Raw genomic sequence first — 15168 nt, 5'->3', positions numbered from 1 at the left:
ATGTGATAATTGTTGAGACCACATTATTATGTGGATATTTATTCGCGATCAGTGACTCGAGACGATCCTAGTGAGCAAAGTAGTGGAAAAGTCATAGCGGGGATTTATACCCAGCTCGGGGTGAGCTCAGGGGTATAAATGGGAACTTAGTGGATGAGCCGGAGATTACTGTAATATTGAGGAATGCTATTGGTGATTAATTAGGTATGGGGAATTAAGCGGGGAATAATAGATACACTCGAGGAAGTAGCGGGAATTAGGCAAAATGACTAAAATACCCTTAAGTGGACTAAAGGATTAGAGTTAATTGGGAGGGCATAAAGGTCATTTGACTCTTAAGGATGGGTATTACTGGGGTTTTAAGTTAGTGGAATTTGTAGAATATGAAAGAAGTCTGAAAAAGAAGGGAAAAGAAAGAGGGAAAACAGAGAGAGTTTCTCTAAGTCGGTTTACACTTTCCTTCACCTGTTTCTTGGGAATTTCTGGAGTAAAGCTTAGAGGAGAGCTGGGATAACTAAACATCAAGGATCTTGACCTAAGATTAAGGAATTGGCAGAGGTTTAGCAGGGTTTCACTAACACTTGAGGTAAGATTCTAGAGTTCATCCATTTATGTTTCTGGTTTTTAAGTTGTGGTACTTGAGCTGAATTGAATGGAACTTTGGGGAATTCAGGCTTAAGGCTGAGGAGTAGCAAGCCAAGGGAGCCTAGGGATAGCTTGTGGGCGAAATTCTATCAAAGGTATGAATTCTAAGTTCTAATTCTGATGTTCAGCTGGTTTATGTTGGGTTTCAGAGTTTGGAGGTGGCTATGGTGAATTTTGGGTTTGTGATTGCATGTTCTTGGGTTTTAGATGTTTAGGGTGCTTGGGATGAGTGGAATGTGGTCATGAGGTTGTTTTTAGGTTTGGGTAAGAGTTGGAAGAGGTTTGGTTGAGGTTGGCTCGAGAAAATCGCACAAGGGGAAAATTTGGTGTTGGGCTGTCTGTGACTAGCGCTACAGCGCTAGCCTTTGGGCGCTGTAGCGCTAGGCCATTTTGCTGGAAGGGTTTTGGTTTCTGTCTGTAGCGCTATAGCGCCCTCCCAAGAGCGCTGTAGCGCTACCCTGCCTTCTGAAGGGGATTTTAGGGTAATTTGCAAGGGTTTTTGACCTAAGGTTTGGGGTTTGGTTCCACCACCTTGTTTGGTGGAACTAGGACATTCCGGGGGGGCTCGGGTTTGGCCCCGGGGCTAGGTTTTGAACTTAAGGGTTGATGTTGACTTTGTCCATGATTGTGTTTAGGTGAGCGCTAGGGCTCGAGTGGGATCGTGCTCAAGGTGTCGAGGGATTAAAGCTATTGAATTGAAAGGTAAGGAAACTGCACCCGAATGTATGGTTGTGAATGGGACTAAGTGCTCCCGAAAGTTGTATTGTGTCATCGTTGGTATTATGCTAAGGGACACGTATAAGCGGTCTAAGAGTACCGTTCATGAGTTTAGCGCACGGGGCGCGAATTGGCCATTGAGTGCCGGAAATAATAGGATAACAGAGGGAGCTGCATGTGAGCGCTAGCCCTAGTTATCGTCTGTGCATTATGTATTTGAGCTGAGATGCTTAGTATATGAAATACTTGACTGATGATACACTTGAGTTGATTAAATGCTATACGTGTAATTGATTTGTTACTAGTTGTTCATGCTCTGTTGTTTGTGTGTTTTCTTGCTGGGCCTTGGCTCACGGGTGCTTCGTGGTGCAGGTAAGGGCAATGGCAAGCTGGACCAGGCCTGAGGTGGAGAGCTCCGAGGTGTAATGTACATAGCCAGCCGTTCGATCACCACGGTCGAGGAGTGTGTCAGGACAGAGATTACCTAACAGCTCGCTTTTGCCTTAGTATGGCCAGTCGATGTATCTAAACGTTGTAACTTTTGTAAATGGCTTTTAAACTGTCAATTTTGGGATCCCATGTTCGTAAACAATGTTTAGTAATGAAAACATACTTTTGAGACCAAACCACTTTTAATCCTAGTTCCTCTACTATTTCAGTACACGCTTTTACTTTAATGACTTGTTTAGCAAGTCTGGCACTTTATAAACACACAGTGTAGCGGTCTTGGCTATCCAGGGCGTTACACGCGATAACCACCTTGAATATCTACAAGTGTTATAAATATGAGATATAATCCTCATTTATTATTGTAAATCCCCTAGAATCGTGGGATATTATTTGGTCAGTTATACGTCTCCTGGTCTTCAGGGGACGTTTCCTTTTATATCTGATTATAGGCATTTAAAGCCATACATTTTATTTATACAAAAAGAGTAACTACCCAAAATATGTGGGATAGTATTCTTTAGCCTTCTCTATAAATAGAGAGGCCATGCACCATTGTAAAGGACCGAAATTCTGATCCTTGAGAGAAAACTCTGGAGAATTCATTCTTGAAGAATTCCTAGAGATAATCTTGAGTTTAATAACAAAGACTCGTGGACTAGGCAGATTTAACTGCTGAACCACGTAAAAATAATGTGTTTACATTGTTTTATTTCAATTGGCAATTTTCAGTTATTGTTTACGTGCTCTTCTTTCACTGTTTGACGAAAAACGGCGTCAACATAAGCATATTGTTGTAATTTTATTTTAATAATCACCTTGTGTAATTGTATTTCTTGTTTAGAGTTGTAATATTGATTATAATTATATTTCATTGAATATAATATTATCTAAGAGTAACTTGAAACCATTTCTTGTTTAGTACGTGTTTGCATGCCCTTTGTATGAAACAAATATTAGAGTACGGGACATAAAAAAGGAAAAATATCATTTTGGTCTCTATATTTTTTCTGAATACGCGATTGACCCTTATGTTTTGTTAAATGACAATTTAGACCCTGTATTTTACAAAATGGATTCAAATAGTACCCTAGACTCGATTATGGTCAAAATATTTTTAATTATAAGATCAATTTTCATGTCATTAGTGATGCGATGAGTTCAAAAAAGTGGAGAAGGTGGTTGATGAGCTGATAATGAAATTTTATATTTAAAAAAAATTGACAAAAATTGGGTATAAGGTATTATTTTAATCCAGTTTGTAAAACATAAAGTTTGAATTGTCATTTAACAAAGCACATGAATCGATCACGTATTTAAGAAAAACACACAAGTCAAACCGATATTTTCCCTAAAAAAAATAGCAAAAATATTAAATTATTTATTAAAATATGAATCATTCTACTTATTATTAATTGGTTTTATGACAAAATTCATAATTTCTAACGACACTTGTAAGATATTTTTTCTTTTGGGTTCCGTCCCTCCTCCCCACCCCTTTTCTAATACTAAAAAGAAAAAAGTATTTAGGATTTTTCAATAAATAAAATCAAATTTTAAATGAGCATAAAATTCAGTAAACTATTTAGTATTAACTAGATTGGCAATTATTGAAATCGAAAAAGAAAAGTAAAAAACGACAATAAGATACAAGTGCTGTAGCTTGTAGCTTGTCGTTTTAAGTTTTTTTTCAGAAGCATGGTTGCTGGTTAGTGGCTTTGGCCTTGCCCCTTGGATGAAGCAAGCTTGAGCACAGAGCAGAGCTGAGTTAATTAGGACAGGGAAGTGGTTCAGTCTGAGATAGCAAGAGAGAGAGAGATGGCGGACCGATTCTTCCAAAATACGATGCCGAATTTTCTAGCAGAGGGACCTAAAGACGAGACGACACCATTTGAGACAGGCCAAGATTCGCTCACAAAGCTTCTCTCTCTTCCATACAAAACACTCATAGACAGTCTCAAAAGATCTGCCTTGGACCTCAAACAAACGGTACTTCCATAAACATAAACATCCATATATAGGCTTTTCTTTTATACTCTCTCAATTGTGGCGTTTGGAGAATCACCCATCGTTTGTTTTTTTTTTTTTGAAAAACTATTTGGGTTTTACTTTCAGGTGGTGAGAGAGACTTGGGGTTTGAGTGGAAAACGAATACAAGATTATACAGTGTATACTGGGACTCTTGGAACGGCATACTTAGTCTTCAGAGCTTATCAAGTTACGAAGAATCATAATGATCTTAAATTATGCTTAGAAATGGTCAATGCTTGTGATTCTGCCTCCAGAGAGTCTAGGTGATTTTTCAATATCCACACTCCAGAGGGCCTAGAAACAAATAAATTGGTTGTTTGCAGACTGTGATCTAAAGGCTTAGCTTTTAATGATGTTTGCTTCTGGATTGTCTATGTGGATGAGTAATGGCTTACCAGATTTTGGCCTTGAGCAAATCTTTTTGTTATAATTTATTGTTCTCTTGTGTGTGTAATCACCCGACCTTTATGGAAATCTTCTGTGTTTTATATCATGGGTTCTGTAGGCTACACCTTAAGGAACTGAGATTAAATAAGGTTGTCATTTGATTCACGGGATTGCTTGGACTAGTTACGCTTGTGCCACTATACTTGTGCACACTCACCAGCATAGTTCAACTTGATTGGAATTGGCTTTGATTATTTGGTGATTCTTTATTGAAAACCAACATGACTTGCATGTTTGTGTCAATAAATTCTGTGAAATATCTTTAATAAGCAGCTTAAGGAGTATAATCTGAGGTCCGTTTAATCACTTTGAGCTTGTTGTTTCACTTCTTCTTTCCTGCATCTTAAGTGAGTAATATATCCTGAATAACTTTGCCAATGAGTGGAGTTGCAGCCGTGTGACATTCTTGTGTGGCCGAGCTGGTGTTTGTGCTCTTGGTGCTGTTGCAGCGAATCATGCTGGTGATGAAAGGCTACTTGACCACTACTTGACGCAATTCAAAGAGGTACTTAAAAAGGAAAAAGAAAAAATCAAAACTTGATGATCCTGTTCCTTTCAAAGTTCATTGTATTGTTTTCATTGATTCTGCAACAGACATGTATTTGACTTGTAATTAAGAAATATAATAGGCATATATACAACTTGGCTGACCTGAAATTCTCCTTTGCGACTTGGACAGATTGAACTCTGTAGTGAATTGCCTAATGAGTTACTATATGGAAGAGTTGGGTTCTTATGGGCCTCTTCATTCATAAATCATCATATTGGTAAAAATACAATTTCTATTAACCACAGAGTAAGACAACTTCTCTCTTTTGTATCTCTTGTGCCTGACTGCTTCTAAGAGAATTGAATCACGTACCTATTAATTTGGCAATGAAATTTTTCTAGAGATTAGTTGTGGATGAGATCATGAAGGCTGGTAGAAAATTGGCCAAGAAAGGAAAATGCCCCTTGATGTATGAATGGCATGGGAAGAAGTACTGGGGTGCTGCTCATGGACTAGCGGGGATTATGCATGTGTTGATGGACATGGAACTGAAACCTGATGAGGTCGAGGATGTAAAGGGCACACTACGCTACATGATTAAGAATCGCTTTCCCAGTGGCAATTATCCTTCCAGTGAAGGAAGTGAATCAGACCGTCTAGTGCATTGGTGCCATGGTGCTCCTGGAGTATCTCTTACCCTTGTGAAGGCAGCTGAGGTTATTCCTTTCAGATTTGTTAACTAATAGTACAAATGACTAACAGTATTTAGCCAATGCTTATGAAATTTGCAAGTTTCACAAGTTATTTGTGCCAGTTTAACTTAAATCATCCTAGTCTCTGTCAGCCTTTTAGGTTCTTTCCTTCGTATTATGTTTTATCTTCTTTCTCCTTAAGGTTTTACATATTAGCTCCGTTTCTATTTGTAAAATTGTCTTCACTCTTCTCGTTTATAGAATAATCTTGGTGGATATTCCCCATATCTTTTTCTAGTGGGAACAAAATAATCAGCATTTATAATTTGTTTTTTCTAATCCTTTAAATCCCTAGGTGTTTGGAGATAAGGAGTTTCTGCAAGCAGCTATGGATGCAGGGGATGTTGTATGGAATCGTGGGCTGCTAAAGCGAATCGGTATCTGTCATGGCATCAGTGGAAATGCTTACGTCTTTCTTGCACTCTACCGATTGACAAATAAGGTGGAATACTTGTACAAGGCTAAAGCATTTGCTTGCTTCCTACATGATAGAGCTCAAAGACTCGTATGTGAGGGTAAGATGCATGGCGGTGACCGTCCCTACTCACTGTTTGAAGGTATTGGAGGAATGGCTTATCTCTTTCTAGACATGATTGAACCTTCGGAGGCCAGGTTTCCTGCTTATGAACTTTAAGTTCCCTTTTTTTTTGTAATATATTAGGAAAACTACATGTATGTATATATAGCATCTGTGTGAGACTGATTGACTCGTGGTGTAACCAAGTATATGAAAGACTTAGCTACTAGTAGAAAACTTATGGTCAGATACTTTCTAAATAGCTTTTCCCTTCCAGTACAGTGATTGATAGAGACTTGTTTTGAATTTTTTTAGCCTATGCAGGGTAACTGAGGCTTGCAACTAGCAATAGATAACTGAGTTTCTGCAAAAAAAAAAAAAAAAATCTACTCTCTTAAAAGCATTACTCACGGATCTGCAGTATGGGGAAGATATTTGGTGAATTGGTTTATCTGAATTAGAGGGAAATGATCGACATAAATGAATTTTGTTACTTTGTCAAGAGCCTTTAAAATTATCTTGTTATAAGCCAACATTTTTTCTTTTTTTTTTAATCTATATCTTGGTTCTCGCTAATTAAGCCATAAGGATTTATGTGAAATATAAGAAAAACAATGTACCTTCGTTGTAGACATTTACTTAATCTTGTTCTAAATATTAATTTTACCGAGTCACCCTTTTTTCTTTTTCCTCTCCGAGGCCTTGATGGTTATATTAAATTGAAATGTACTTTGCAACAACGCTGAGTGTGTTTTTTTTTATTAAAACTGGTTACATACACCCCAACTCATCTACAAGAGAATTTTCTCTACAGCAAACAAAGCTTTCCTAAATTCTCCAAACCCGCACGCTAATGAAAAGAGCCATCTCATATTTTGGGGACACAAAAGATCAGTTGACAAACTCAAGTTGGTAATTTATTCGGCCAAACCCACAAGCTTCTCACTGATTTCCCACACTTTACGAGCCTTCTCAGCATCACTAGCTTCCTCTGACAATTGGTTCTCGAACGAAGCTGAGGCCTTATTCCAGCTCCAGTAAACTCCTGACTTTGTCAAGCTCGGGTCGCTCACAACCTGAATCACAAAACAGTCATCTTGTTAAGTACTGTCATTTTTCAGTACAAAACAAATTCTATTTCATCATAAATCACCACTCAAATTAAAATTCACATGTATAGTAATGTTGCATACTAGTGTTAACAAATGTTGTTGTATTGTTCAAATTGAGTCAATATTTTTTCAACAATTACCTGAGCAAGTCTTTTGCCAGCATCCTCTTCTGACACAAAGCCCTTGGTAATGTACTTTTGGAATGGAGGGAAGAGAAGCTTGAACAAGGGAATGTGCTCTCTGAACAAGCCGGTTGTGGCAATGCAGCCAGGATAAAGGGAAGAAAACGTGATCCCTGTTTCCTCATGGAAGCGCCTGTGGAATTCCTGCATGATCAACATGTTGCAGACTTTGCTGTCTTTGTAAGCCTTGGCGCCATCAAAGCTTCCACCGTCGATCATGGATGACGTGTTTAGCCCATTTAGTCCACCAGCAAGCCCCCTCAAATCACCTAAGTTGGCCTTCGGAGGTACATTTCCGGCCAAAGTGTTTGTGTTCCCTGAAATCGTTCAGCCAATTGAGCATCAGCACCCTTTGATCTAAGGAAACTGAAATCCCTATTTCTCTTTTCATTCAAGTATTAAGAGTCACATCAGTCCTGTCCTTGTGATTGATTTTACAGCTCATTCTAATTCTATATAACAGAGTTTTAACTACAACTAGTGTTTGACAAGCTTACTTTTGATAACACTATTCTGTAATCAGTGCCTTTCAAAAGATACCTTTAATTCTTTTTTGATACATGTATATTTTATTTAAGAAGCACAACAATACCAGACTTATTGGTGAATCATTTTAAGTCAAAAATTCTTTTCAAACGTTGTACCTGTTATGGAGCCAACAATGATGAGACGCTTTGAAGGGTAATCAGATTTGTTCAAGTCCTCAAGAAGCAACCTAGCGAGGAGAAAGTGGCCAAGATGGTTAGTCCCAACACTTAGTTCAAACCCTTCAGCGGTAAACGAAGGCTCCTTAGCTGTTGGCTGATAAACGGCAGCATTGCAGACCAAAACATCTAGTGGTCGCCCGGACAGGCGGAAGTTATCCACGAATTGGCGGACGCTGTCGAGGGAAGCGAGGTCCAAATGTATGATGCTGTAGTTTTCTTTGTTAATGCCTGCAGCCTTAGCTGCTCTTTCAGTCTTGAGAAAGTCCCTGCAGGCCATGATCACATGCCATTTTCCAGTCTCAGCAAGAGCCTTGGCTGTGGCTAGACCCAATCCAGAGGAGGCCCCTGTGACTATGACACTTCCCTTTCTTAGAGTTTTCTTTCCCTCTGAGGATGACTTTGCCACTGACGGAGTTGTGGTGGCCGTTGTCTGAGCTTTCACTGGCCCTGTTCTCTGTACAGTATTGAAGAGAAAAGAAAACCATTCTTTGTTACAAACAAACCCCAAAAAAAAAAAGAGACTTAATATTACTCAAGTACAATTTATTATGTACTCAATTGGTACCCTAGAAAAGAAAAAGAGAAAGAATCTAATGTATTTTTTTCACTGACCTTGCACCGAAGAGCACAAGAGCTGATTTCAGCTTTGAAATGGTCTAGAGAAACTCCAAACAGGCTTGAGTCCTTGAAAGAAGCACTAGTTTTTCCCTGCAAAGCAAACCAACCAAATTATTATTCATAATAAAATAATAATGTTTTATTTTTGCTGACAAATGTAAGGGTTAACTAACCTCTTTGGGAACAGAGACAGCAGAGGGAACCAAAGAAGCAGCCTGAAGTGCCATTCTCACTAATTAAGGGTACTCAAAACAACTTCTGATACTGATTCAATTGTTTAAGTGAGGTGAGCGTATTGTCTCTGAAAACTAACCAAAAGTTCAGTTTATATATAGTGTGACATTTGAAAGATATTTCGCAGAAAATGGTTATAAGCAGATTTTGGATATGAGAGGATAAGATAATTCGCAGCATGTGACTCTGCCACATCAATTTAGACCGACCAATTACGTTTTGAGTTCTGGATTTCCTTTTGATATTTTTTTTCACCTTTAAAAAAAAAAAAAAAAATTTGGATTCAAAAAAGAAAATAAAATTAATTGTTGGCTATAAAGTACAGGTTTGGAGGGCCAGCTAGGGATATATTGGTCAGATCGCTGAATTAAGCCACTCCCTTTATGGGCTGTTCCTGAAATGTTGATAATGACAGAGTAGTGGAGGCATTGCAGTGGATTGGACATTTTTTGGCAGCTTACAAGCCTGATTCTAGCATTCTTCTCAATTTTCAAACATGTTGGATTGGAGTGACAAGACAAGAAAGACAAGAAAGTACTAGGCCCAATCTCGTATAAGGACATAGGCACGGCCCATGCTATCAAAAGTCAAGCCCGTTAGATTTTTGAGAAATGTATAAAAATGCACTAAAAGTTAAAAAAAATATGAAAAATACTTTAAATTATAAAAATACGGAATTTTTGGATAAAATCACGGAGTGGCGAAATTATAAATGCGGAGTGGCTTTTAAATTTTAAATAAAAGCAGTAAAATACAATTTTTTGTGATCAACATTTACAAATTTGTAAATATCTGTTACAAAATTGTAAATATTTTTTACATGTTTGTAAATAATATTTACAAAAATTAGTTTTAGAATTGTATTTTTTTGTACATAAAACTTGCGAACAAAATCGTAACTCATTTTTTATTTTTGTAACAATAATTTACAAATCTAGTTTCATAACAAGGAAATATATTTTTGTAACTAACATTTACAAAAATAATTTATAGTTAAGAAATTGTAACCAAAATTTACATAAAAATAATATAATTTTCCATATGTTACAATATTGTACCAAAAAATTACAGTAACCATCAAATTTATATTATACAACTTAAAAAATATAAATTTAAGATATTCATTATTTATAAAATACTTTATTATATATATATTTATATAAAAATGCAATTAGAGAGTAGTGAATTACAATAATTTTATATACAAGTTTTACATTTTTGTAACAACAGTTTGCAAAACTAATTTCACAATCAAGAAATTTATTTTTATAACTAACATTTACATAAATATTTATAAATTTATTTAGCATGATTGTTACAAAAATTTACAAAATTAATTTTTTAACTTTAAATATATTTTTATAACAAAACTTAAACTTTGACTTGATTAAGATTTTTAGTTTAACATTGAGTGTTGAGATTTGACTAGCTATGATTTTCAAAACAATATAATATTTTCTATCACTATCTCTCCTACTACTATTAATATATGTTACAAAAATTTATGAATATATATAATAACATTGAAATATCGTCTATATCAATTTAAATAAAAATAGGACTGTAAACAAATTAAATATAAAAATTAATATTAATATTAATGGAGAGAAAAAAAAAAGTGAAAATGGCATATTTAATTAGAAATTTTGTGTATGATACTGACACAATAAAATAAAAAAAGTAGAAGAGAGTTGATAGTAGAGAAAATTTATGACGGTGGTGTAAATTCACCGTATTTTAGTAATTAGTTTATATTACCGTATAAATAAATAAAAAATCAATTACCGTGAAGGATGCAATTTTCCCTAGATTTTTCAGAAGAAAAGTTTACATAAATTTGGAAAAAATAATAGAATTTCTATATTTATGTGGGAACAAAAAATTGCACAAAATATGGCAATAAACTGAAGAAAAAAAATTAATATGGAAGATCTATAAAATTAGAAAATCAATTAACATAAAATGTTACAAAAATTCATGTAAAAGTATCGTTTCTCACCTCTGTATATTGTTCTTATTATTTTTTTATTTTTTCTCTTCTTCTTCTTATTATTATTCTCATTCTGCAATGGTGGTTCGCCAGCCCCTCTCCTAGTCACGAGATAGTATCACCATTCTTCTTCTTCTTCTACATCAGGTAGATCTTGTTTTATTTTTAGATCTGGTTTTTTGTTTGTTTGATTTCTTTTAAGAACTAGTTAACATTGTGTTCTTCTTCTTCTTCTTCTTTTATTGCTGCAATGGTTACATTTAGCTTTGTTTTCAGATTTGGCTTTTTTCTGTTAGACTGGCTAAGTAACCAGTTACTATTACGATTTTGTTTTGTTTTCAGATCTGTGTTTGTTTTAGATTTACCTGTAATTAGTTACAATCACAATGAGTTTAGGCTTTTCTTTTTGTTCAAATTTTATTTTAAATTTTTAAACCTGACTAAGTAACCAGTTACCATCTTCGATTTTCTTCTTCTTCATAAATGTTTTCATATCTGATTGTTTTTTAGATCTGAATTTTTTTTTCCCCAGATATGGTAAGTAACATGTTATCTTCTTTTTAAATCTGAATTTTTTTTATAACTAATTTGCTTTTCAGATGTAAGATATGACAAAGTAATCAATTACCATTCAATTGTTATTTTGATAGGGGTAACCGGTTACCACCTTCTTCTTCTTCTACTTCTCATATCTATTTATTTATTTTTTCTTTTTCAGATTTGATTTTTGTTCTAGGTCTCACTTAATAATCAGTTATCAATCAACTATTATTTTGATAGGGGTAATTGGTTACCTTCTTCTTCTTCTTCTCAAGTCTATTTTTTTCGAACTAATTTTTTATTTCTAGATCTGGCTTAGTAACCATATACCATTCAGTTTGTTATTTTGATATGAGTAACCGGTTGCCACATCTTTCTTCTTCTTCGTTAGTGATTATATTTTGAGCTGGGTTTTTTTGTCAAATCTGACAGTAACCAGTTACAATTCACGCAAGTACTTGCTTGGTAGACACAAACAATCACTATCCTTATATTTAAAAAAATAAGTTATATGGAAAAAAAAGAACAAAACTTTTTTGTAAAACATGAGTAATAAAAAATATTATATTTATATTAAAAATATAACATATAAAAAAGTGTTATATAAATTTTGTTTAATAAAATAAAACAAAATTATAATCAAAGTTACTACAATATCCTCACCAAATTTTCAAAACTAGTTACTAAAATTTCATACAATAAAATATGAAATTAATACTAAATTATTACAAAAATATGGGAAAACAAACCCCATAAAAATGTAAAAAAAAAAATACCATATAAAATGCACAATATTTAAAATGCCATATTTATCAAACTTTTGGAAAAATTCTCATATTCTATGTAAATTCATGTAACACTCTGGTTAGCCAATACTATTACACTGTATTTTAAATAGTGCTTAACTCACTAAACGAGTCTTTAGGCTATAAACGTGCAACTAAGTGTGATTAATGGGCTAGGGTTAAAATCTCGGTTAAAAGGAATGAATATTTTATTAAAAACGTGAAACTGTACATGGGATCCCATAATAGTGTTTACAATCCAAAAAGGTAATTACAATCCAAAAGTTACAAACCGCCGACCTAAGCGGGAAAAATAGGGTTAAACCCTAGTTTCCCTGAGAAACCTTGGCCGTGGTGGTCAAGCGGCCGCATATGTACACGTCGCCACCTAAGCTCTCCACTCAAGGCTGGGTAAATTTTTCTTTTCCTTTGCCTGCACCACATAGCACTCGTGAACCAAGGCTCAGCAAGAAAACTTATTACTGCATGCATACAAGTACTAATAAATGATCATGGAATCATTTTGGGGCCTGCAACCCTAATCAGATGACTATAGAGTCAAGCTGGGGTCCCTTTCCCCGATAGATGACCATGGAGTCGTCCTAGGGTCCTGTGCCCTGAATAGATGACTGTGGAGTCATCCTGGGGTCATATGCCCTAGCTATGTGACCATAAAGTCACCTTGGGCCTTTAGCCCTAGCTCTGAGTAACTAGCCATAGAGCTAGTCAAGCGCTCTAGTTTTCTACGCCCATGGGGTTGGACGAGCGTGTAATGCTCTGTTGATTAGATCTAATCATATCGACCAGCGCTCGGTGCATTATTGCTGCTCTTGACTCATAAGTCAATGCTTTATGACTAGCGCTCATCACTATTGTCGTTCTTGACTAATAAGTCAGTGCTTTACGACCAGTGCTATTGTTGTCCTTGACTGATAAGTCAATGCATTTCTCAAGTAAATAATATAACCAAGCATTCATAATGCAACATATAACCATATATATAGAGCACTCAACATGTTTAATCAATAATCATGTATGTCACATGATGGGTGCAGTTTTCTTACCTCGGGCTTGAGCGTAAAATAAATTAAGAACGACCCATGAGCACGGTCTCGACCTTGAGCCCTTAGCGGTAACCTAATCATAACCAAATATGAAATCCCATCAATAATGAGCAATTAAAGGTTCCTAGACCAAATCCTAGCCCCCGGGACCTCGAATTATACCAAACGGGGTAGTAGATTCGATCTCGAGTCTTAAGGTTTGAAACCCCGACCTTAAAACCTTTGCTGGCTCAAAAGAACCAGGTGGGCCGCGACCTTCCCCCAAGGGTCGCGGCGCGCCTCCCAGACAGAAAGCCCCCTATCTAGGTGCCAGGGGCGGGCCGCGACTTGCCCTTGAGGGTCGCAGTGTGCTATCTAGGCAGAGCCCTATCTAGGCTATGGGGTTCGCTCAGGTCACGGTGCCCAAGAACACGGTTGTGACTTGACCACGCGAACCCAACACCCCTGTTTTCCTCAGCTCAAAACTCACCACAACAACACTTCCAAACGATCACAAAATCAAAACCAAAACTCAATACAACATTATCACCCAAATCAGCAATAAACCCAGACTTTAAAACACTCATAACACTATAAAAAAAAAAAAAAACTCAATTTACAACCTAAAACTCTCAAGCTTAAACACAACTAAAACCATAGAGAAAACCAACCAAAAACAGAGTTGTAAACCTCACCTCAGCTATGAATTGAATTCTTCAAGCTGCTGCAATTCAATCTTAAACCCTAAGCCTTAAATCCTCAAGCTTGAATCCTTAATCTTAGCCTCAAAATCAAATCGAGAGAGAGATGAAGAATGCACAAAGGAGAGAGAGAGAGAGCCCTGTTCTATTTTCCTTTGGTTCTTTCTACAGCCTTCCTTAGGCTAAGTCACTAGATTTTACCCTAAATGATTAGAATGCCCATAAGGCCAACCTTCCCTCTCAAAGCCACCCAAGGGCAGTTTTGTCATTTGCCACCTACCCCATTAATCATAATTAACGTCTCACAATTCTCGTCATTCTCAATATCTTAAATTAATTACCAAATCATTTCCCATTATCCGCTCAATCTTGGTAATGTACTAAGTACCAAATTACCCCTAGGTTCACCCCGAGCCCTGTATTTGACCCCGTTAAGACTAAACCGCTAACTTGCTTCCTAGGATCGCCTCATACCGAATAACTCAAATATATCGACATCATAATGTTGTCTCACTCATATATCACATACATGCACATAAATATACAAATACGCCCTCAACGGGCCAAAATTACGAAAATGTCATTCTTATAAGAAACGACCCCATATATATGCAAATATAGTCATATAATAATACAACACACATAATCATGCACACAATCACATAGTAACACATTAAACCAATTATTGCCCTCCTGGCCCCCTAATCCAGGCACTAAGCCATGTTAGGAAATTTGGGACGTTATAATTCCACTTTTTAGAACAATAAACCCCAATTAAAAGTAAATGGCGGCTAAAATACCCAATATTTTCAAAATGTTGCACTTTTATACTCAATCTTATTTTTTTTGGCGGTAAATGTACTCACTATCTTCAAAATATTACACTTTTATATCCAAACTTTTTTTTTGGCGGTAAATATACCTAATATTTTTAAAATGTTGTACTTTTATACCTATTTTTTAAAATTATTTTGAGAAATAGTAAGAAAGTGAAGGAAAAATATAGGGTTTTAGTTATTTTTTAAATTTTAAATTATTTTAACTTTCAAAATAATAAAAAAAAATTAAGATTAGTAAAATTAATCAAAATAATTAAACTTATATTGTTCTTTTACTTTTTTTTTTAAAAAAAACTTATATTTTAAATTGATGAAAATATATAAATTTTTAATTATTTTAAATCATTTTTATTAATTTTAATAAAACATTT

At 35.5% G+C, this 15168-nt stretch overlaps 2 protein-coding genes across 2 annotated transcripts; one reads left to right on the top strand and one right to left on the bottom strand.

Moving 5' to 3' along the window:
• Nucleotides 1-3487: 3487 nt before the first annotated feature.
• Nucleotides 3488-6327, top strand: LOC133796939 (lanC-like protein GCL2). The gene is made up of 6 exons (XM_062234645.1): nucleotides 3488-3798; nucleotides 3925-4103; nucleotides 4681-4792; nucleotides 4967-5083; nucleotides 5179-5493; nucleotides 5825-6327. The coding sequence occupies exons 1-6, from the start codon at nucleotides 3628-3630 to the stop codon at nucleotides 6161-6163; spliced, it is 1233 nt and encodes a 410-aa protein (XP_062090629.1). The 5' UTR covers nucleotides 3488-3627; the 3' UTR covers nucleotides 6164-6327.
• A 449-nt stretch (nucleotides 6328-6776) lies between these two features.
• Nucleotides 6777-8996, bottom strand: LOC133796941 (protochlorophyllide reductase, chloroplastic). Its single transcript, XM_062234646.1, has 5 exons — nucleotides 8839-8996; nucleotides 8660-8755; nucleotides 7985-8501; nucleotides 7299-7657; nucleotides 6777-7122 (listed from the first exon to the last, which is right to left on the bottom strand). Exons 1-5 carry the CDS (start codon nucleotides 8890-8892, stop codon nucleotides 6964-6966), a joined length of 1185 nt encoding a protein of 394 aa, XP_062090630.1. The 5' UTR covers nucleotides 8893-8996; the 3' UTR covers nucleotides 6777-6963.
• Nucleotides 8997-15168: the final 6172 nt, after the last annotated feature.

The sequence above is a fragment of the Humulus lupulus genome, chromosome 8 (assembly GCF_963169125.1).
Source record: "Humulus lupulus chromosome 8, drHumLupu1.1, whole genome shotgun sequence".
Classification (NCBI taxonomy): domain Eukaryota; kingdom Viridiplantae; phylum Streptophyta; class Magnoliopsida; order Rosales; family Cannabaceae; genus Humulus; species Humulus lupulus.
This window is presented reverse-complemented; position numbering and strand designations above follow the sequence as displayed.

Coding starts and splice junctions, on each gene's coding strand:
- LOC133796941 (XM_062234646.1), bottom strand. CDS start 8,892: ATGGCACTTCAGGCTGCTTCTTTGGTTCCCTCTGCTGTCTCTGTTCCC. Junction 8,756..8,838: donor CTGTCTCTGTTCCCAAAGAG/GTTAGTTAACCC, acceptor TTTGCTTTGCAG/GGAAAAACTAGTGCTTCTTT. Junction 7,658..7,984: donor CATTGTTGGCTCCATAACAG/GTACAACGTTTG, acceptor GAACGATTTCAG/GGAACACAAACACTTTGGCC.
- LOC133796939 (XM_062234645.1), top strand. CDS start 3,628: ATGGCGGACCGATTCTTCCAAAATACGATGCCGAATTTTCTAGCAGAG. Junction 4,793..4,966: donor ACTTGACGCAATTCAAAGAG/GTACTTAAAAAG, acceptor CGACTTGGACAG/ATTGAACTCTGTAGTGAATT. Junction 5,494..5,824: donor CCCTTGTGAAGGCAGCTGAG/GTTATTCCTTTC, acceptor TTAAATCCCTAG/GTGTTTGGAGATAAGGAGTT.